This window comes from Podarcis filfolensis, assembly GCF_964270895.1.
Source record: "Podarcis filfolensis genome assembly, chromosome: 12".
Taxonomy (NCBI): Eukaryota; Metazoa; Chordata; class Lepidosauria; order Squamata; family Lacertidae; genus Podarcis; species Podarcis filfolensis.
Window position 1 is genome coordinate 36,983,377 of NC_139614.1, and position 23,719 is coordinate 37,007,095.

General features: G+C 44.8%; 1 protein-coding gene across 1 annotated transcript in view; it reads right to left on the minus strand.

The window, feature by feature from the left end:
- Positions 1-19,077, minus strand: part of LOC310746084 (uncharacterized protein C10orf67 homolog, mitochondrial) — a 45,972-nt gene extending 26,895 nt beyond the window's left edge. Inside the window, exons 1-7 of the mRNA XM_083579794.1 lie at positions 18,839-19,077; positions 15,843-15,963; positions 14,574-14,717; positions 13,083-13,157; positions 11,946-12,095; positions 2,256-2,397; positions 342-400 (exon numbers count right to left, since the gene is read on the minus strand). Of these exons, the coding sequence (XP_083435920.1) occupies positions 342-400; positions 2,256-2,397; positions 11,946-12,095; positions 13,083-13,157; positions 14,574-14,717; positions 15,843-15,963; positions 18,839-19,008 (861 nt within the window). The 5' untranslated portion in view covers positions 19,009-19,077. The remainder of the gene's footprint in view (positions 1-341; positions 401-2,255; positions 2,398-11,945; positions 12,096-13,082; positions 13,158-14,573; positions 14,718-15,842; positions 15,964-18,838) is intronic.
- Positions 19,078-23,719: the final 4,642 nt, after the last annotated feature.

Genomic DNA, 23,719 nt, shown 5'->3' on the forward strand with positions numbered 1-23,719 from the left:
TTTTCACACTGTCTCTGCTAACTGCAGGTACTGCACTGAAATTTCACGAGCTTGTTCCCTTGCACACCTGACCCAGGTAACTTCCAGCTTTGGGACTCTGAGATTTCCCAGTTCAAGCCCCTCAATAGCTGCATCTTTTAAAAGGAAGAACACCAGCTTGTTTGATCTCCGAACAATAAGGGGGCTAATATAAAACATAGCTCAAAAGCTGGGGCAGGAGGATGGCCAGCCTTTGAACAGCCTTTCGGCTATATGGGGGCGAATGACTCCCAGGCTCTTGCATCTTTCTATGAGTTAATCCATCACTGTCAACAAAATAAATAAATAAAGGAATACAGTACCTTCTCGATTGTCTTGATATCGTTTTGCCTTTTGTCCTGCATATGTTTTATTTCAGACTCTGAAAGAAGCAGGAAAAAAAGGGGTGGTGGGATAAAGCAGACCATGAAATTACATGGCTATTTAAAGAGATTCATATTGTGCACTACAGGTCAGTCTGTGAGCCCACTGGAATGCAGGGTGGATGGAGGCAGTGGCAGACCGGTGACCTTCACAACTGCCCTTGACATTCGCAGCCCTTCTCCCCGCTGTTCAGCTGGCTGGCCAGAGAAGCGAGAGGGAGAAATAAGTTCAAGAGCCAAGTGTGTCTGAACGCCCATTGCTTTTCATTAATACTAGCCTTGCCCATCCTTGCTGTTAGTCACAGCTAATACAAAGTGCTTTAGCAGGTGGTTCTTTATTGCTCAGACCAAGGTTCTGAGCATTGGGCAGCGTTGGGGGTGGGGTGGGGAGAAGACACCATAATGTGAGGTGATGAAATTACATCAGTATAATCAGTGCTTTTTTCTGGGGAGATGCAGGGGTACGCATATCCCTAAATATTTTGTGAATCTTTGTACTTTTGTCCATTTACTGTCTCAGTTTGATCTATAAAATGGTGATTTTCTTGAGTCAAAATGAAAGTACCCCTAAACATTTTTTAAGGGAAAAAAAAAGCACCAAGTATAATTCTGGCTTCATGCTTTATTCTTGTCCAACAGCACTGATGCTTTTATCCCCCTTAATTCCATTAACGCTGTTGTAATGACTTCATTTGTATTGTTAGGATGGATGTTCTTACTTTTTTATATATATATATATATATATATATATATATATATATATAAGCACTTTACCACCGTAAAGCATGCTAGCTGCATTGGGAGCCCCTAGAACAGGGGTAGGCAACCTAAGGCCCGGGAGCTAGATGCGGCCCAGTCACCTTCTCAATCTGGCCCGCGGATGGTCCAGGAATCAGCATGTTTTTACATGAGTAGAATGTGTGCTTTTATTTAAAATGCATCTCTGGGTTATTTGTGGGGCGTAGGAATTTGTTCATTTTTTCCCTTTCAAAATATAGTCTGGCCCACCACATGGTCTGAGGGACGGTGGACCGGCCCACAGCTGGAAAAAGTTGTTGACCCCTGCCCTAGAAGACCAGAATGCAATATATTTTATTTTATTTTTTATAGAAAAGGTTAAAAAAAACACCTTCTATACCCAGACATTTCTGAATTTCCAGCATGCAACAATAAAAAGCATGTTAGCACTTGCGTATTTATATTCTGATGGGTTTTTAAAATACTCAAGCGGAATATAAATTTTATGAAATAAAAAAGAAATATGCACACATTTTAAGATGTCATAAATTCAAGCCTTTTCTAAAAGAGGAATTGGTAAAATATATAACTAATTAAGGCTCTGGGACATCAGCTCTGCCTTGAAATAACTAGCAAAACATAGCATATCACCCCGCAGCAGACGTATTGTAATGTCTATTATACACCTCACTAAAATGGATTTCTTATTATACTTCATCGTCAGATGGGTACTACGTAGGAGCAGGTATGAGCTATTGGTTTATTAGAAGAATAGGTATTTGTTAAAATGAAGACTTTGGAGAAAATTCTTTCACAGTATTGTACAACATAATCATTTGGAACTGTAAATATAAGAAGTCTCAACATTTGTGTAAATAACAAACCTTTCTCTCCCTCCCCCCCCATTGGTAAATACAAGGAAAACATACACTGAAACAAGGTTACTTTCTACTACTTCTGAAAGTGTTCAAGACCACCTCAAATTACAGAGAAAATGGGGGGAAAACAATAATTACCACGCTATGCTTATTGGCTCAATTTAGGCTCTGAATAATTTCCACAAAATTTCAATAAAATAAAATAAAATCAGTTTCTTGTTCTATAAGGAAAGTTTACCTAAATTAGTCATTTCTTTCACTTTGAGTTTTATAACTTCTTGAAGGCGTTTAAGCTTGTCAAGCAGGGTAGCGTTTTCTCCTTTCAACTCCGAGTTTGCTTGCTGAAGCAACTCTTTTTCAATCATTAAATCATGTACGACCTGAAAGATTAAGAAGCCGCCTGTTTTCAAAACCGTGAGGCGTAAAAGGAAAAACACCACCACAAACACACAATGTAAATATGCCGCTGGGGTGTGGGGGGTACGCACACAGTAATTATACAATGCAAGCTATCATATCGTTTTTCTGAATCCTGTCATATTAGTTATAATATGAATGGGAGGGGAAACTAAGGGGACTAAATAGAACTTTCCGGAAGAAAGGCTGCGGAACCCTACATACAAAGACTGTAACACATGGGGACACGTTATTGACAGGAATAATGCATATCATACTGTTTGTTTGCCCTCATCATTCAGGCCAATTTATTGTGGAGCCTGCATCCAGGAAGGCAGCTGGGGCCTATCCACCCACACTTCTCTCTGTGCTTATGAAGTGCTGTCCGTAACTAGGCAGGCAAGAGAAGCCATGGGCAGGCAACTCCAGGGGGTTGCAAAGTGCGCGGCTAAGGAGAAAGGGGGGGGGGGGCTTGTCGCTTTTGTGCCGTTTCTCAGTGACAGCACTGCCATTGCCATGAGGAGCACATCAGACGTCAAATCGGTGAAATTTCCAGGCTGGGAGCCACATGGAGTCCATCAGGCAGCCTGATACCAACACAGTTGGTTTTTCTGCTTCATGCCGGAGCCACCCAGAGGCAATTCATATTCTGAACATTAAGATAACTTTGCATGCACGTCACACATAGGCCGTCCAAGGGTTTCCTTTTTTTTTTTTTAATGCCATTGAAGACTCTGGTTTAAATCTCCATGCGAACAGTGATAACCTTGTAGGAAAGTTCCAGGACAGCACGCAACAAAAGACTTTAAAGTTATACTTTTGGTAAAGCAAACTCATTTACATTTTTATTATGCATGCCCTTTGTTAAAATCTTGCCACGTTCATTATGGAAAGGACTTCGTATGCATCCAAGCTTATTGGGAGAGCCACCCTTTCTTCTTGTCTGCTTCAAAGCTATTTAACACATTTGCATAGATTGTCAAATGGCTGTCGAGATTTTTACTGCCGCATATTTCTTTTCAACAAGATGGAAAAAAGCTCTCAGAAGAAAGTTGAAACGCGACTTTGCAATGGCCACTAGAACATCATGTGGATTTCTGATATCCTTATGGGAAAAAAGTCCCAAAGCTAGTTAACACGATGGCTAGTAATTATTTAAAGGAAACATGTCTTTTTGATTAGTTTCGAAAGCAGGTTTCCCCTTTTAAGATCATCTGAAGATATAGAAGAAAGAAAACTAGCAGACAATGCCTGGAACATATTTATACCGAAATGTGATTTATCTTGATGGTTTCCAAGCCTGCCCCCCTCCATTCTAAGTCCCTTGAGTGCTGGGCTGGGACCAGAGAGATCTGGGTTCAAATATCTACTCTGTCATGAACCCCACTGGGTGACTTTAGACTTAGTCACCCTCTCTCAGCCAAATCTACCCCACAGGGTTGTTGTGAGATAAAACAGGAGATGCTTCTTTACAGAAGGGTGCCATTTTTAAAATGTAATAATTTCTATCGTTTTCCAACCTTTGTGCTTGCTATAAGTACAATTCATAGCCCAATTCAGAGCTAAGGGAAAATGCCCCCCATCTGTTCTATTTAGGGCAGAAAAACTGTGGTGTGGGTGGGAAGAAATGTTGCTGAATATTTCTGAAGGGAGAGGTGAATTTTCCCCAATTTTTTTCTCAGATAATTATATTCTGAAATGTCTTGCCTCACTTCATGTTGAATTAAACCGAGTTGGCATCGGTACATGAAGAAAACAGTGAGCTAAGAGAGAGGGAAAGTTAGAAAGAGGAGGGCCTAAGCCAATCCCATCCTTCAAATAAGGCTAAAATATTATTAAACAATATTCAAACTTGGGCAAATACTCGATGAAATGCATCTTTTGACATGGATATTCCTCGACCTTAAGATTGGCACCTATGTTCTTCAGGTGGCCTCTTACATGGGAATTTTGGAAGGTGGCAACAATGGAGAAGGCCATTTCAGTTGTCCCTCATGTAGGGAATGCTCTCCCATGCAAGGCCTGCCAGATGCTGACATTAATATTACTTTAGCGCCAGGACTTTCATCTTTTCCCAGGGAATTTCCCAGCAGCAACAACAACAACATCCTCCGCCATCAACAGAAGAGGTTTACTTCAGAACTGAAGAGGGGGAATGAATATTCCAGTCACAGGACAAGTATCTGTGGCAAATTCTCTGAACCAAACTTTGCAAATTATAGCAAGAGGTGCACTAAATGGTGATCAGTGGGAGAGCTGTGTTTTTCAGCAACAAAGGATTGGCATTTGAACGCTAGGAAAACATGATCAACATGCAACAGCAACTCTGTACCCGGGAAAGATATTCCTTCTGCACATTTTCTTGGCCCCCTGCTCTCGGTTTCTTCTGCCATCTCAGGACATTAAAAAAAAAGAAGTAACGATGTACAACAGCTGTGTGTTTGTTGCACTGTTATACACAGAGCATCCACAGAGGCCCTTCACTTACTCTTCACTACTAACAAGTCCCAATTCCTTTGTTTCTTTGTCCTCCTTTGTGCCTGGTTGGTGTTCATGTTAGCCAGCTAGATTGCGAGCCCTTGAGGATTTGGGGAGGGAGGACTCTCTTTTTCATTAAAACTGCTACTGTCCACCCTCTCTCCACTAGATAAAATTCTAGCAGCTTGATCTCTTGGGGGGGGAGGGGGGAAGCTTCAGTTGGTTGGCTGCAGATGCCCTAAGTTGGTGGAGCAGAACCACTTCCCTGTTTGCTTGTTGTGCTGGATCAGGTAAAAGATGCATTCAACAGGCATCTTTGAAGGGCCATGAAGGGAAAGGCCTGGCTGTGCTCAAGTCACAGATTTTGGCCTGTCTCCCTCCCTCCTGCCCGCCCCTTCCATGTGTGTATTGCATGAAATGGCTCCATCTGCCAGGGACTGGGCAGGTAAGGAGGACTGGTGGAGGAACCCCGGAACCTTCCAGAGAGGAGGAAGGGGCAGAGAGTATAGACCTAGACTTGTGGTTTGAGACAGGTCACACCCCAGAAGAAGAAGAAGAAAGAAGTTGGGAAATAATGAGTGATGAAAAACAGGAGCAAGGTGGCATTGAACAGAGGCAGGAGTCAGCCGTGTTAGAATCTGTGCAGCAGCCAAGTGACACACTGTCTTTGAACAGTTTACCAGAGCCCTCTCCCTCTCTGAGAAGCAGATGTTCTATGCCATAGGTAGGCAAACTAAGGCCCAGGGGCCGGATCCAGCCCAATCGTCTTCTAAATCCAGCCCGCGGACGGTCCGGGAATCAGCGTGTTTTTACATGAGTAGAATGTGTCCTTTTATTTAAAATGCATCTCTAGGTTACTTGTGGGGCATAGAAATTCATTCATGCCCCCCCAATATAGTCTGGCCCCCCACAAGGTCTGAGGGACAGTGGACTGGCCCCCTGCTGAAAAAGTTTGCTGACCCTTGTTCTGTGTGAATCACTGAACAGAGAGCCCAAAGGAAGTTTGCACTTAGTACCCGCTGTTAGCAGCAGGAGGAGTCTGATTGATAGGAATTAATGGCCAGAGAGGGGTGGAGCTTTGCTATGAGGAACATGGGCTTTAGAGTAAGGTGCTCTTCCTGTGTCTTCTTGAGATCCTGTAGAAATAAAAAAACTGAAAAGCTCTCTCTTTCTCTGTGTCTGATTTCCTGGGGGGTGAGCCAGCAGCCGTCGGCAGCACCCTGACACCATCGGAGTAAAGGCAAGCCGGATGGTGTCCACCAGCTCCACCTCACTGACCTACCTGTCCCCCTGATCCATCACCCTGGCCTCTATGCCTTGAGAGAAGGTCTGCATGGTTTACTACCTGTACTTGTGAGAGTTCCTCTATGCAATCAGAAGCCCTGTGCAACCAGGAGTGTTCACAAGATGCGTCAAAGGATGAGTGGGGTCACATCTGGCAACCAAGCTCTCTCCCCACCCCTGGCTATGCATGCAGCACATGTAAGATGGGAACCTTCATGCAGCCAAGGTATGCACCAGAGATCAGCCATGCAAGAAGGAACTGGTTGGAGCTGGAAGAAGGGGCACAACTTTGGGGGCAGGCCCGGTGGTAGGGCCCCACTTCCCTATACTTATGCAAAGCCCCATCACAAAATCTTAAGCTTGCTTACAATCTAGCAGTGCAACTTTGCCACCAAGCTGAGGCTGGCCTCAAGATTCAAGTGCAGGTGAAAGTGGGTGGCTGTCCCTTGCACTCGGACTTGTGCTCTGTGCAGCACCAACTTTTCAAAGCGTCTGGTTTATTTGATTAATCAATTAATTTTATTGCTATCCCTGGTGTCAGGGTGCTGTTGGTGGCCACTGGTTGCCTGCCCAGTAAAGCAGAGAGACAGGGGGAAAGCGAGTTTTTCAGTTCCTTTTTATTATTAGAATTACCAGGGCAAAATTCCATCCGCACCGTTCATAATCTGACGTTGCCTCGAGTGAAGCTCCACCTCCTCTTCTCTGCACTTCCTATTCCTCGGACTCCGCCTACCTCCTACGGCGGCTGTTAAGTGCCACCAACCTTTGAGCCCTCTTCTCTGCTATTTTCAATTTGGTTTTTGGGGAGGGAACAGGTTCTCGGATACAGTGGTACCTCCGGTTAAGAACTTACCGGTAATTCGTTCTGGAGGTCTGTTCTTAACCTGAAACTGTTCTTAACCTGAGGTACCACTTTAGCTAATGGGGCCTCCTGCTGCCGCTGCGCAATTTCTGTTCTCATCCTGAAGCAAAGTTCTTAACCCAAGGTACTATTTCTGGGTTAGCAGACTCTGTAACCTGAAGTGTCTGTAACCCAAGGTACCACTGTACAGCGGTACCTTGGGTTAAGAACTTAATTCGTTCCAGAGGTCCATACTTAAGCTGAAACTGTTCTTAACCTGAAGCGCCACTTTAGCTAATGGGGGTCTCCTGCTGCTGCTGCGCCGCCAGAGCACGATTTCTGTTCTCATCTTGAAGCAAAGTTCTTAACTTGAAGCACTATTTCTGGGTTGGCAGAGTCTGTAACCTGAAGTGTCTGTAACCCGAGGTACCACTGTACTCTCAAGTGACAGTGTGTCAGTCAGCTGCTGCTCAGGCTCTGCCTGTTCTAGGCTACTTGGTTCCTGCTCCTTGTATTCCATTATTTCCCAACTTCTTCCCTCTTCTTCTCCTAGGGTGTGATCTGTGCCCTCCAGATCTATACTATCTGCTCCTTCCTCCTCTCTGGAAGACCCCTGGGGAGGCGGTCTCCACCATTCCTCTTCATCTGCCCAGTTTATGACATATGGGGATTCCTACTCATCCCCTCAAATAATTCCCCAGGGCGGCTCACATGGCTGCCTCAGCCACAAGGTGTTTCTATCAGAACACAACTGGGTGTCGAACGCTGGCTCAGAATGCTTTTATGTCTGGTATATGTTGTCATTATGATCAGCCCAGACCATGGAATGGTTTACAGTTCTCTCCCATGTTGTGAAGTGGCTGCATTGACTTAACTGGTTGCAAACCAGAACTGAACAAGTTGAATAATTTGTAGGAGAATCTGAGTAAGTTAGGTTAAAATACAAACACACTTGCTTAGAAGGAAGTGCTACTGGACAAAATGGGACTAACTCCAAGTAAAGTATGTTTAGGGTTGGGATGTGAAGTAGGATATACATATATTGCTGTACACAGAGTTTTGCTGTCGAGTTAATCCTATTGAAATCAAAGGGACTGTTTCAAGGTTATATTTTTATCTTCATCATCTGTATGCTATCCAAGTTCTCTGGGCACAGATAATAAAACACAGTTTACAATAAAAAGTCACCATCATCATCGCCACAACCACCACCACCATCATCTGTATACTGTCCATCTCTGGATGGTACTGTATACTATCCATTTGTGTAAATTCTCTGGGCATTTACACAAAATAAAAAAGCTCAAAGCAAAAAAATAAATAAATGATCATGTAAGTACAGGAGTAGGTGATGATCACAGTGATCAAGCACTTGACAACCATTCAGGTTTATGGGAATCAGTGGCCAAAATGCAGAGATGTGAGAAGTCATCCATTATATTAATCTGCAGCTGTTCTTCTTTAGAAATAATTACAATTAATTAGGAAGCAGCATCAATTATTGAAGCTAAAATTGGTATATAACCCTCAAAAAGCACATGGGCTCATAACAGGCAATTTAAAGTGAGTCCCTAACATCGTCCCCACCCCACCATCGGTATAAGCCATGGGTTTCAGAAAACTGTTCTTACTTAGTTGCTTCATTGGACTTGACACGATTCCTTTTTGTTTTATCAACTCCCCAAAATACTCCCCCAAACCCTCTAGGATTTCTCCAGTTAAGGATCTGCCAGAGGGTGTTAATAAACATCACACAGTACAAAGAAACGATTAGTCAAAAGTCCCCTGAGACATCGTTCCACTCTATGTGGTTACACAGTAAATTCACGGTTTCAAAGGATCTTTTAAAGAACTGTTTCAGGACTTAAGAGGCTTAAAAGGCTAGCTCCTTAGCTGTGGCAGAACTCACGCATCAAAGGCTCACTGTGCTGTGAGCCACAAGGATCATAACTGAAATTAATTTTATCTTGTTATCTTATTGCCTTGAATTCCGCTGCATTTTACTTTGGGGGCCCTTGGGCTAAAAAGAGGCATATAGATTATTATTGCTACTACTAGCATGAGACACTTAATCTCAGGGTTGTGGGTTCAAGTCCCACGTTGGGCAAAAGATTCCTGTGCTGCAGGGGGTAGGGCTGGATGACCCTTGTGGTCCCTTCCAACTCTACAATTCTATGATTCTACTATATAGCAAAATTGCTCCACACCCCCCCCATCTGCTGCAGAGTGAGAGTATATGGGGGCAGTAGTGGGAGGAGAGGAAGGGGATATCAATAATAATAACAATAATAATAATAATAATACTGATAACAATGCTTGTCACCAGCACCATCATAATTAACAACAGCAACTATTTGTAATCTATTATTTACACAGATTGAAAAAAAATGTTTTACAATCAAATGCGGTCTGTTTGTAAGAGACAGTTCTCTAAAATCTAGTTGTGCTGTAGCTTCAGTTTTGTGGGCTTTGCATGGTGAATCTATAGCTCTAGCGCCACCATCTGTCATAAATAAGAACTGTAAATAAAACAATTAGCCTTGCTGCAGCAAGGACACTATCAAAATGAGCAAAGGGAGGGTTTTCTGCAGCTTTTTGTCACAGAAGGAAGGCTTTGTGGTGAGGCTCTCCCTACCATCTGCCCACAGCAACAGTTCTTTTTTGCTTAGAACAGAGGTCGGCAACCTAAGGCCCATGGACCACAAGCAGCCCATGGGGGTCGTTTAACAGGCCCATGAGCCGCCCCTGAACTGAGCCGCCCATTTGGTGAGTCCCTGTGCGCTGAGCTAAACTGGCACAGCGCGGGGACTTGCTTCTGCAGTGCTGGAAAGGTAAACCTTGCCAACCTGGCTTAGAAGATAGATGCGAAATATGAATGTACATCGTTTTGGAGACTTCAAAGCTTTATCACCCTATGTAGTTTCTGAGTTGCTAACTTCATGCTGCAATTTACCCACTGCAAAACCGTATGTTATAAGACAGTGGTTAAAAACTTTCTCTTTAAACCCCAGTATGACTTGTGGAGTTCTTTGATGGAATTTAGGGTACATTTGCTATTTAATCATCTATCGTTTAGAAACAGGACTGAGACCCAATTCACCATGCAGACAACCCAGTCCAAAGACATTCCATAATGGAGTATCATCAGTATAACATAAGAACAGACTATGCAATGCTCTCCCTGTAGCAACTCACAGTCCTAGAGGGAAATACATTTGCCTTTCTACACTAAAAATGTTTAACAGCTACTCCTATTTATTTTTATTTTATTTCATACAATTTATACACTGCTTGATTATTTTTTAAAACACAACAACCTCAAAGCGGTTTACAAAAAGATAAAACAATAAAATCAAGAAAAACCTGCAACCATACTTTGAAACATACAAAAGTTGAAATACTAAGATTAAAATTACCTTAACTCTCTAAGCATCTGGGTAGGCTAGTCTAAACAAAGAGGTTTTTAGCAGGTGCCGAAAGGAGTTCAGCGGAGCATTGCTCTCAATAGGCAGGGAGTTCCATGGCAGTCAAAAATCTCAGGGCCCCCCTCACACTGAACTAAGAAAGCTCGATTGTAATTTTATTTCAAGATCAAATCAATATTATTTTGATCCATTGTTGTGGGGCCCCTAGAAGGTGTAGGGCCCACAGATCAAGGCCTACTCTGCCTATTTGGTAATCCAGCACCAGGTGCTGCCTGTAGGATGTCTCATTCACTGTAGCAGTCAAATACAACATTTCCTGTTTCCTAGAGTGGACACGCAGGGGAATGTTGCTCCAGACAGGTAGGACTTCCTCTCAAACCTGCTCTGGAGCCTCCCCCCCCCCTGTGTGTGACCAGGTAGATGGGCATGGCCCTAGCAGACCCTATAAAAGGGCCAGTCAAGCAGCCATCTTCCTATTTTAACTCTTTTTTGCCTTCTTCCCATTTCACCTTTCAGACTCCTCTGCCGGCTCTTAGCCAGCAACACACGGCTCATCCTTACAGAGGATGGAAGCCGCAAGATAGAAAGTGTGAGGCCTACCTCAGACTTCTTTTCTCTACAACTGTAACTATGACTACAAGATTAAAGCCTGCCTTCAGGACAATACTGTGAACTGAATGTAAGTAAACTTTATCATTACTTTTAAAAGAAGACTGTTGTATCATCCTTGTTTTTAAGAGGGAACTAAAGGGGAAATTTACCAGGAACAAGCCAGACTGGATCGCTCAATTCAAACGATTCTAACAAATCCATCAACTTGCTTCCAGCACTGTGCAATGGAATGTGCTCTGTTACTAGCTCACTAGCGTGAGTGAGGAAGGATAATATTGAATCAATATATCCTCTCCTACTATCCGCAACATTCCCACACTGCCACACTAAACGACTGAGTCCTTAAAAAAATGGAACGGGTATTATGTGGTCCTTGTTGTAGTGCCAATTCCGCCCATCAGTGGTTGAGTGGGCACACGTGGGTAAATTGGTCCCAAGTTGTTAAGGGCTTTACAGTGGTACCTCGGGTTAAGTACTTAATTTGAACATCTTGAACTTGGCCTGGTAGTAAATCAACCAGTGCAGATCTCTGAGCACAAATGTTATATACTGACAAGGCCTCACTTCTGTCAGCAATTGTACTGCAGCATTCTGCATTAAGTGCAGCTTCCTATGGGGATCTGAATGGGTGTCCTGAGGCAGACTGATATGACAAGGACCTGGGAGACCAGGGTTCAAATCCCCACTTGGCCATGAAGCTCACTGGGTGACTTGGGGCCATTAAGTCTAATTTAACTTACGGGGTTTGAGTGGGGATTAAATGAGGAGGGGGAAACCTGGTAAGCCACTTTGACCTCCTGGGAGGAAAAGGTGAGATATAAATGCAACAAACAATAACAACAGCGTTTGGAAGCCCACATCCATGTGCTAAAGGCTTTGGAAAACCACCTACCTTTTCAGGGGACATTTGTTTAAGCCTCGTTACCTCTGCCTCCAAATTTTCAATTGTAGCAGCCTGCTCCTCAAGCTTGCCCCTCAGTACCTGTAACTTTGAAAGTACGGTTTCTCCACCTTCTTCGGATGGGTCAAGTAAGAAATATTTCTGCCAAGGAAAGAGGAGCATTAATGAGAGACACAAAGCACTTGATCGCAGTCAGAAGGCACAGCAGCAACAGCTGGATTGGTTTTTGTAACACTAAATCATGCCTGACTTTGGCTACATCCTCACCCTAGGTTTAGAGCACTATAGTGCCACTTTAAACAGCCATGGCTTCCTCCAAAGAATCCTGGGAGCTGTAGTTTAGGGTGCTGAGCATTATCAGATGAGCATTATCTGATTATCTGATGGTGTTTCCTGCTTGGCAGGGGGTTGGACTCGATGGCCCTTGTGGTCTCTTCCAACTCTATGATTCTATGATTCTATGATCAGTAGGCCGTTCCACAATTCCCCTCCCAGAGCTACGATTCCCACATTCTTCACAGAGAGCTTTGGAAATTGCAGTTTTGGGAAGAGAATAGGGGAATGGACACCATAGTCTACCTGGGCACACAGTGTTTGCCAGCTACCTACAAAAGCAAACTTCTTGTTTTATTTCAGTAGTTAGGGAAGGGTGTGGGGGAAGGGAGGGATGTGTCTGGATGGATAGTTCAGTTGATAGAGCATGAGACTCTCAGGGTCGTGGGTTCGAGCCCCAGGTGGGGCAAAAGATTCCTGCATTGCAGAGGGTTGGATTAGATGATCCATTTGGTCCAACTCTACAACTATATGACCAGCGATGATCAGATGGGTGAAAGGGATAGGTGGGGGAGCACCTGCATTCCAGTACCAGTAGCTGCTTCTGCTATTTACGAACAGCTCAGCCGGGAGCAGGGGTGAATCCCAAAGCCTGCACAAGGATACCACATCGGCTTGTATGACGTTTGCACCTGACCCTAAGAACTGCTTTTTTGTGCCCTGGCTCATGGGGCCAGGTTTTTAGCTGGGGCATTCCAACTCTGAATTCCTTAACCAAGCAAACCAGGGTATGCTGCACCCCGCGCTGTGTCAGATAAATAAAATACACACAGTAGCAATAATTCAAAAACTCACCGTATAGTTTGTTTTGAGAATTGCAAGTGCATCACATAGTTGTTGCTGGTAGCTATATCGCATTTTCTCCTCTTTCTGTAATTGAAGGGCGAGATTTAACTTTTTACGGATTATCGAAACGGTAAAAGGCAAAGCCCGCAAGGAAATGTTTCAAAGTCCACTGTTGGGCAGTGCCTTTCTTAGGATGTTTTGGTTGGTCCCAATAAAAAAGGTGCTGCCCAACTGTAAATTTCAAAATAAAAAAGACATATTCAAGCTAGTGTGGCACAGTGGCTAGAGTGTCAGACTAGGACATGGTAGATCAGGGTTCAAATTCCTGCTCAGCCATGAAGCTCACTGGGTGACCTTGGGCCAGTCACTACCTCTCAGCCTTAAACTACCTCGCAGGGTTATTGTGGGGCTTGAAAGGGGGGGGGGACTGTGTACACCACCTTGAGCTCCTTGGAGAAAAAGGTGAGACAGAAATGCAACAAGAAGGAAGGAGAGAATGTGGAAGGAAGGAAGGAAGGAAAGAAAGCAATTCCATCATTATCTTTGCTCTTTGGAGCAAAGGTACAATCCTCAAGTGTGTTTTTGCCTCTTCCAACACCTTTAGCCCTTGCAACACCCAAGCACACAAGTTCTGGAGAAAGGTTGTGACTGGTACAGTAGAAGCAGTTACAATGGATTGCCTTTAGGTGGAGCCACAAGCCCACAGCATCCTGTTCTCTGGTCAGGGAGGGACCAGGCGGCAGTTCTGTCCAGTCCCCTGCTGTGTCAGCATTGATGGCACATGAACCCTGCAGATATCAGACCGTGCCCAGGGCTTGCCAGGGCTCAGCTGCCTGTGCTGGCTCTGCTGGGGCTCGGCACAGTCAATCCCTGGATCATATCCGTAGTGTATATCCCACTGTTCTGAATGCAATTGGAACATTGCAGAATAATGGTGCAGAGCCACCTTACGGACGCTAACCTGAGACTACGCCTTATGGAACTCAGCTCATGCTTATTTTTGATTAAGCAGTGAACAGCGGATTGTGCTGACAATTGCTGTAACACATGCCCAAACTGAAAGGCTGATTTTTTAAAAAACAAAAACATATAAACGTAATCACTTGTTTTAAAAAGAGAGGAAAGGAAAAGGAAGGGAGACCCTTTCAACAATCTCTCTCTCACCACCCTGCCAACAGCAAAAAAGAGCTCCAGTTTGGGGCTGGTTCTTAGGCTGAGTTCTATAGTGCTTTATAGCACAGCGAGGGAATTACAGGGTAAACCACTTAATGTGCTTTCTGTATTGCACTGCTAACTGCCAGCATATGATATTCTCTCTCTCTCTCCCTCCCTCTCTCTCTCTCTCTCTCTCTCTCTCTCTCTCTCACACACACACACACACACACACACTGCTTTAACCAAATAGCAAACAAACACAAAACCTTCACACAGATTACGCATTGATGCTTTACACTTCAGCACTTGGATGCTTAAAGCGGAATGAGGAAAGTTGCCCTGTACCTGCTTGTAAAAGTCATCAATGTATTTTAGCCTGTCATTTATGGCTAGCCAGAGCTTGGTTGCCTCTTCCTGTATTTTTTCCTCATACTGCGCTTTAAGGATCTTTCGGTGCATAGCAAAATCATTGTAGAGCCTGTCTGTGAACTGAAAATACAAAAGGATTAATGGCACGCTCATTCAAAACGATTTATTATGTGGCTGTTGAACAGAATGGAGCTACCAAACTAGCTGTTTCAGCACACTAAATGAACAGCACCACACACAGACTGTGCCAGCCCATGTGTGATCTCAATGAAGTTGGCCTGGGAAGGGGCATCTTAACCCAATACAACCACACCCAGACACCTGCCGTAATTGCATACCTGTTTCAGTGGGTTAGTTTGGACAGAGCAGTGAAAACCAGGGATAGGGAGCCTGGGGGCACCCTGATATTGTTGGACTACAACTCCCATCAATCCCAGGCAGCATGGCCGACAGGGATGATGTGAACTGTAGTCCTGCAACATCTGTAGGAGACCAGAGGTTTCTCACACCTGTGCTAAGCTACAGCTCAGCATTACAAGTTTTAAGGCTTAGCATTACAAGGAGGGGCCTAGCTTCCTCTAGGCTTGCACACACATGCCTCATAAACAGTTTGATCTCACTTTCCCCCTGCATATGCTATCTACAGTTGATAATAGTGGCAATAAGGACTTTGACAATGAAAGGAATGAAAAAAATAGCCAAGATTTCTGAAGCAAGAATGAATGCAGATGTTAAATTAGAATGGTTAAAAATGGCTGTTGTTGGCACAAAATAAGAACTAGCTACTTTATGTAAACAGCTAAAGGTAAAGGGACCCCTGACACTTAAGTCCAGTTGCGAATGACTCTGGGGTTGCGGCGCTCGTCTCGCTTTACAGCCCGAGGGAGCTGGCGTTTGTCCGCTTCCGCAGGCAGTTTTTCCAGGTCATGTGACCAGCATGACTAAGCTGCTTTTGGCGAAGCCAGAGCAGCGCATGAAAACACCGTTTACCGTCCCTGCCGGAGCAGTACCTATTAATCTACTTGCACTGGTGTGCTTTCGAACTGCTAGGTTGGCAGGAGCTGGGACAGAGCAACGGGAGCTCACCTCGTTGCGGGGCCTCGAACCACCGACCTTCTGATCGGCAAGTCCAAGCGGCACAGTGGTTTAAACCACAGTGTCACCCGCCTCCCATGTAAACAGCTACAGTGCCACATATGTATTCCAGCAAAGCTCTTCTTGAGAGATGGGCAGAAAACAGCTTACCTGTAATAAAGTTCTTGTCGTTTCTATAAAGACCTTTATATCTCCTATTTCACTTGTATCTGTTTGCGTAGCATGATCTGAGATCCCAAAACCTATTTTCAGGTTATCTGAAATCGTGTGCCTATGGAATTTTTTGTTGAAATATAGTTAGTTGAAACAGCAAAGATATTATACAGAACAAATGTGAAGCTTAAAGTAGCAATAATCTGCTAAACTATCCATTAAGCTTTTAAGTTATTGCCTCGTTCAAGTGTTTTACTCATGTGTAAAAGCAATGCAAGAGAGGGGACAGGCATGTGAAGCTCCGCTCCGCTCCCTATTGTTCATGAGCTGGAGGGTGAACTTCTGAAGCAGAAGTCTATAAAAATTTTGCACAGCAGCAAGGAAGTAGATACAGGAAAGTTTTTCTTCCTCTCTCATAACACCAGAACTCGTGGACACCCAATGAAGCTGAAGGTGGAAGATTCAGGATAAAAGAATGTACTTCTTCACAAAGTGTAGTTAACCTATGGAACTCACTGCCACAGGAGGCAATGATGGCCACCAACCTACATGCTTCTGAATACCAGTTGCTAGAAACTGTAAAAGCGGGGAGTTCTCTGATGTTCAGATGAAGACTGCAGGCTTCCCAGAGACATCTGGTTGGCCGTTGTGAAAACAGGATGCAGCACTAGATAGGCCATTGGCCTGATCCAGCAGCCTCTTCTCCTTTACTTGTGGAAGCTGCCTGCACAATGTAGAGCATAGATCAGGGTCTTAAATTGTGCGGGGATCCTCCATAAAGTACAGAAAGCTCCCTGCTTCAGAGGTTTCCCTCTAAATTTTGGGGAGCAAAAAAGTGACAGTCCCCACTCTCCACACTACTTGTATGTAGAAAGTTTAAAGAGGGTTTATATATGTTCCTCAATAATGAATAATTCTAAAAGGATATCCCGTCACTCACAGAGTTATTGAGTTCACTTTTATCACACACTCGCTTTCAGATCAGCTTGCATAGGGGATTCTATGCAGTCTCCCATCAAGGCACTGGCCAAGCTAAGCCCTGCTTAGATTTCAAAATGTTATTTCTCTGGGGAGCACAAATGGATCGCCATTTGGTTACATCTGCCATGCACACTCTTCAGTTGTACTACAGGGGTCCCCCTCCTTCCTTCCCTCGACTTCCACTGTGGCAATGTTTTGGAAGCCCAGATTAACAAGGTGGGTGAAATGACAACACGCAAATCTTCGGGAGGTGGCTGCTATTCTAAACATGACTGGATTTTCCAGCAACAGGGAACAGGTGGTCAAGGCAGCTGCTTAGTCTCTTGGCTGTAGAATGAGTCAATGTGTACGTCACCCAGGCTAAACTTGGCTCATTTGCAGGGGGAACTCTTAATGCAAAATGGGGACACATGCCAGTTCGATTTTTAAAAATAGCCTTCTGCGTTAACATCTCTCAGAACCACTCCCCTGATCGCATTTCTGCAACATGCAAGTGTTCCCTGTTTGTAAGTCTCATCATATCTACAAGTTCTTTAAATAGCAACGTGATAAAGTTTAACATCCATTTTTAATGGCAAGGATGATAGAGGCATTTGCTGGTTCAGAAAGTGGCTCAGAGATACAATTCAGTTTTAAACCATTCTACACTGGGAGAATAAACTGGAGATGCCAGGAAACTAATTCTGGTGCACAGCATTAATGGGACATAAAGGTAAAGGGATCCCTGACCATTAGGTCCAGTCGTGACCGACTCTGGGGTTGCGGCACTCATCTCGCTTTATTGGCTGAGGGAGCGGGCGTACAGCTTCCGGGTCATGTGGCCAGCATGACTAAGCCGCTTCTGGTGAACCAGAGCAGCGCACGGAAACGCCGTTTACCTTCCCGCCGGAGCGGTACCTATTTATCTACTTGCACTTTGACGTGCTTTCGAACTGCTAGGTGAGCAGGAGCTGGGACTGAGCAACGGGAGCTCACCCCGTCACGGGGATTCGAACCGCCAACCTTCTGGAATTGCACAAGGAAGCATGGAGTTGCCAATTAAATCTGGAGTGTCCATGTAGTCATTCAGTATGACGGGATTTGCAATACATTGTGCTATTTAATTCTTAAATGAGGGATACCTGGTAGGACAATTCTCTGGTTTCAAGACTCAATGGAAAACAAATGAAGAAATATATGGGAAGCTGCCTCATACCAGACAGTCCATTTATTTATCATCTAGTTTTTATTTTCTGCCCCTCCTTTAAAAGAGGAACACACAGCGGCTCACAAACATAGAATATGCAGCACAGAATAAAGCTATGCACCTCTCCTCTGGAATGCACACTCTCTTGGGTAGTTTGAGATAAGACAGTAATGACCTTTAAAGGTCTCTTATAAATTATATTTATTCAGACTTCCTAGACTCTGACTCTTTAATTATTAACTCTCTCTTTTGAACACTGTTCAGTTTCATTTTGGAATATATACTTTTGTTTGGTTTTTATCTAGCTTTAAGGAAATTTTATTATAATTTTATTGTTTTTTATGTAAATGACATATTTTTTATTAAGCATTATATATTTCTAATAAATAAATAAATAACAATATTTTTAAAAGTAAAACACAAATTAGCAGCTATGAATAGCCAGCAGCATCTGCTCCAGAGTCAAACCCAATTGGGTCTTACATGTGGTGTATTATATTGTGGTATGGCAGTAAGACTGCTGGACCAGGACCTAGGAGACCTGAGTTCAAATCCCCTAGTCAGCCATGAAGCTGACTGACTTGGGGCCAATCATAGCTTCTCAGCCTAGCCTTCCCCACAGGGTTGTTTTGAGGATAGAATGGGGGAGAATCATTTTCACGCCTCCTTGAGCCACTTGGAGAAAATGGCGGTGAGATATAAAGGCAAGCTTTTGAATTTTCCACAGAGCTTCATTGGAAGGAGAAGAGAGGAAGAATGCCTTTGCTTCGCTTCCCTTCTCACCCGTCCTCCCCATCGCCCCCTGCAGGCTGCTCTGATGCGTTACCGGTAGTCCAGCTCCAACTCATCAAAGCTGTTATACAGTGTCAGGAGCTCAAGGATGTTGGGGTACATGCTCAGCCTCCGCGTGGATTGCAGGGCCCGTGCGCGCTCAGTGGCACCAATGTCCTCTTCTTCAGGGACGAGGACGGTGGGGAGAGATATGGACTGGGCCATCTTTCCTCTTCTTTCAGAGCAAGTAACAATGCTGGCCAGGAGCTAATGGTGGGGGTGCCATGGCGACAAGCAGGGCACACTCAAAGGGAGGGGCTGCTGCTCTCCATTCTAGGAAGGAGGAATGATGATTTCCTGCAGAGTTCTTTCCCTCCCCTTCTGCCTACTTTCCCCCTCCATTCATGGAGCCACGAATGGGCATGAAGAATCACCCAGGGGCACCTCTGCCCATCCTCTCAGATTGGAGGGAGCGGGTGGCGCTGTGGTCGAAACCACAGAGCCTAGGGCTTGCCGATCAGAAGGTCGGCAGTTCGCATCCCCGCTATGGAGTGAGCTCCCGTTGCTCTGTCGCAGTTTGTACCAACCTAGCAGTTTGAAAGCACACCAGTGCAAGTAGATAAACAGGTGGGAAGTGGGTGGGAAGGTGGGAAGGTAAATGGTGTTTCCGTGCGCTCTGGCACTCGTCACGGTGTTCCGTTGCGCCAGAAGCGGTTTAGTCATGCTGGCCACATGACCCGGAAAGCTGTCTGTGGACAAATGCCGGCTCCCTCTTTTTGAAGCGAGATGATTTCCCTCCCGGATGCAGAGTTTGCCTAACATCACTCCTGTGCCTAAGGCTAAAATGGAGGGTAGGTTTTGAGGCCGCTTCCCTCAGGCTCCATATTGGCTGCCTGGGGTCTGAGTCTGTGCAAGTTGAGAGTCATATCCTCAAACCCTCCCATCTGATTGAGGGAGTGTACTCTGCACGTTTTCAAAGAAACCCTCTTAATCTTTTTATGTTATTGCAGTACCGAACACAGTTTCTGGGCCTACTCAAGCCTGTACAGTGGTATCTCGGGTTACATACGCTTCAGCTTACATACGCTTCAGCTTACAGACTCTGCTAACCCAGAAATAGTACCTCAGGTTAAGAACTTTGCTTCAGGATGAGAACAGAAATCGTGCTCTGGCGGTGTGGTGGCAGCAGGAGGCCCCATTAGCTAAAGTGGTGCTTCAGGTTAAGAACAGTTTCAGGTTAAGAACGGACCTCCGGAACAAATTAAGTACTTAACCCGAGGTACCACTGTACAATTATTGTTCTGTTTTTACAGACAGGACTGAGAATGTGGTTGACAAGACAGAAGAAACACTATGAATTAAGGTACTTTATATTGAGTCAGGCTATTGGTTGGCCTCTAACCCAGTATGGTCTCTTCTGACAGCCAGAAGCCTTGTAGGGTTATTCGGGGGGCAGAGGGCGGGTTCTGTTCTTTTGTGGACAACCCTCTGTGTCCACATGCCAAGGGTGGGTGAGGCTGGAGGCAAAAGTAGGCAGAGCAATGCATGTGACTCCTACCTCGGTACAGCAGGCTACTTTGCAGCCACCCAAATGTCAGGGGGTTAACCAGCTCCGCAATGCACATTCCTCCATCCAGGGAAGCAGGAGGCATTGCCACAGCTCAAGGACACATTGCAACCAAGCAAAATTACCTAGGGAAAATGTGAAGCAGGACCAGTGAAAGGTGTGGCTAGGGAAGAAGGGGGTGTGGCATGTGCAGGGTCACCTGGGCCAGATAGAGATGTTAAGAGGGCAGAATTTGGCACCCAGGTCTGAGGTTCCTCCATTGCTGTGGTAAAGTGATTCTTTTGTAGCATTGCATTGTGAGGCACAGACAACTGAGCTTGGGATCTCCTGCATGCAAAGTAGGTGCTCTATCGCCAAACTTAGGCCCTTCCCGCCCAAATACCACCTATTTTATATTGTTTGCATGGGATTTGAACCCCACTTCAGACCTGTTGCACCCAGAGCAGGAGTCTTGCAGCAAATCTCTTGCAGATAAGACAAGGCCTTCTTACACCAAGCTTGAATAACCACCCATTTTTAACTGTTCAAGGAACGTTCTGATGACACAGTTTTCTGCCTTAAAGATAGCTTGGGATGAGTCTACATGCAGTGTCTGAATTTAGATACAGCAAACAGAATTAATGACATTAAATGTGTCTTCCTGTATTTACTGGCGTTGAATGTCTTTTTTTTCTACATTTCTTTTATTAATTTTTCATTGTGTCCTGTGAGGAAAAGTGACTTACAAAATGGTTCCGTCCTTCCTTCCAAAAGAGGCACGTAACTATAGCAATGCAAATGTACATGATTAATGGAATGGGTAAAAAAGCTATAATATCTGCAATAATTTCTGGCGTGGGTGTGAACATGATTTAGAGGTTCACTTTTTGAAAACCAGCACAGATCTCTATTCGGAAAGGTCTCAGTTTTATGAAACGCGGGGGGGTGGGGTGGGGATGGGGGATGGGGGATGCTGGTCCTAGTATTTAAAGGAGAGTAATAGATTTGCTGCCAGATCCTCCATACTAGAGCATGCTGGAACAAGCATTCAACCCTTGTAGGTGAGTCTAGGACAGGGGTCAGTAAACTTTTTCAGCAGGGGGCCGGTCCACTGTCCCTCAGACCTTGTGGGGGGGGGGGCGGACTATATTTTGAAAAAAATATGAACGAATTCCTATGCCCCACAAATAACCCAGAGATGCATTTTAAATAAATGCACACATTCTACTCATGTAAAAACACCAGGCAGGCCCCACAAGCAACCCAGATGTGCATTTTAAATAAAAGGACACATTCTATTCATGTAAAAACACGCTGATTCTCGGACCGTCTGCAGGCCGGATTTAGAAGGCGATTGGGCCAGATCCGGCCCCCAGGCCTTAGTTTGCCTACCCATGGTCTAGGACTAGGTGCTATAACTGTGCATTGCTCCTGCCATTTCTAGTGTTCAGGCTGTGAGTGCATTTCCTCATGTAGCCAAAACCTGGAGAGAGGTACCCATAGACTTGAGAAACCCCAGCGCTTGCAAACAAACCATCTTTATGGGTGGGGGGAATCCCTAAGGGGCTGGGAACTCCCCAAAGAGGCAAGTAAGGATTCAGAATGCTCAGCGACCATACAGTGCTGACTGGCAGTTGCAAGTGGAATGGGGGTGGGTAAGGAGAGAAAAAATGAATAGGATGCAGTAGCTTTAATCCTCAACAACAGCATGCAACAGTTCTTGAGTTGTTGCCACTCCACGGAGCGCCCGAGTTGTGCAACCAGCCTGGCACAAGGCTGCCAAGGGGGGTGGGGTGGGATAATGAGAGCCAGTGTGGTGTAGTGGTTAAGAGCGGTAGTCTCGTAATCTGGCGAACCGGGTTTGCGTCTCCGCTCCTCCACTTGCAGCTGCTGGGTGACCTTGGGCCAGTCACACTTCTCTGAAGTCTCTCAGCCCCACTCACCTCACAGAGTGTTTGTTGTGGGGGAGGAAGGGAAAGGAGAATGTGAGCCGCTTTGAGACTCCTTAGGGTAGTGATAAAGCAGGATATCAAATCCAAACTCCTCCTCTTCTTCTTCTAGAGTGGCTGCTGTGTTGCAGTGGGCAGGGCTTTGGCACGGTCCAGAGGGAAGACTTGCTTTCTCTGATCTATGCCTAGGCTATTTAAGGCAGCGTGGCCATGACAAAGCCTTCTTCCCCACCCACCCTTTCTCCCTTGTAACTGCTCTTGCTTGGATGATAGTTTGTGGCTGGGAGATATATTTTTTTGTTCACACTGCAGTTTATATTTTTGCCTTTCCTTTTTTTGTATAATTTTGTTTTACAATTTAAAATACTCATTTAAACATCCTTAAAATATCAATGACTTCCCTTCTTCTCTTTCCATGCTTCATTTTGCGTATCATAAATCCCTGCATATTTTTACAAGAACTAAACCATTCAGTATTCCATTATTACATCCATCAAAACTTATTTACACTGTTGAATTTATCTTAATGCTGCCAGCGTTCTGAAGTGTATACAACTTTCCCCCATATATTCAATAAACATTTTCCAATCTTCTCTAAACACATGTTCTTCTTGTTCTCTCATTCTATATGTTAAATCTGCAAGCTGCACATATTCTGTCAGCTTAAGTTGCCATTCTTCTTTAGTTGGGACCTCGCTCATTTTCCATTTTGGGGCTAACAAAACATGGGCCACAGTAGTGGCATACATAAATAACCTTTTTTCGACACTTGGGAATTTTAGTCTGAATTATCCCCAACATTTCTGCCTTTCCTGTAGCAAGCGTATGTTTACTGGTTGAGGTTTTTGTGTGCACCTGTCACGACTCGTTGGTGGGGTGGGCATTAGGCAGGATCCATAGACAGTGAAGGAATCCTTATAGGTGGTCTGGAGGAGGTAGGAACAGAATGCCTCAGGGGATTGGGCAGGTTGCCCCATACCCAGGTGGCCAGCAGGAACCACAACCTTTGGGCAACACTGGTGGGACCCATAGTCCAGCAACCAACTCTTGGTGGGTCCAGCAGGTAGGCTAGCTCCGGCATATTCCAGTGGACAGGCTGTTTGATAACTGGATCTTTGCATCAAACTTTGATATAACTATAACCAAAAAGATTGTGGCCATATTCAGCCCACACTCCCTGCTCCCTGAGGACCTGCCCAGCTAGCAGTCAGTGTCTGGGGGTGCAATACAACATTTTGTTGCAGGACCCACTTGCTCTGTATTTTGGGGTTGTGAGCAGAGAGGGAGAAGGTCTAGCATTATAGCCAGGCAGCCTGTACAATAGTTTATGACAACATAAAGAAAGGTATGGGTGGGATTACTGTACTCTGAGCCTGTAATAAATCCTTTTCTTCCACCCTGCCCTTTGCACTTCCATGAGTTCTGGCAGAACAAACAGGTT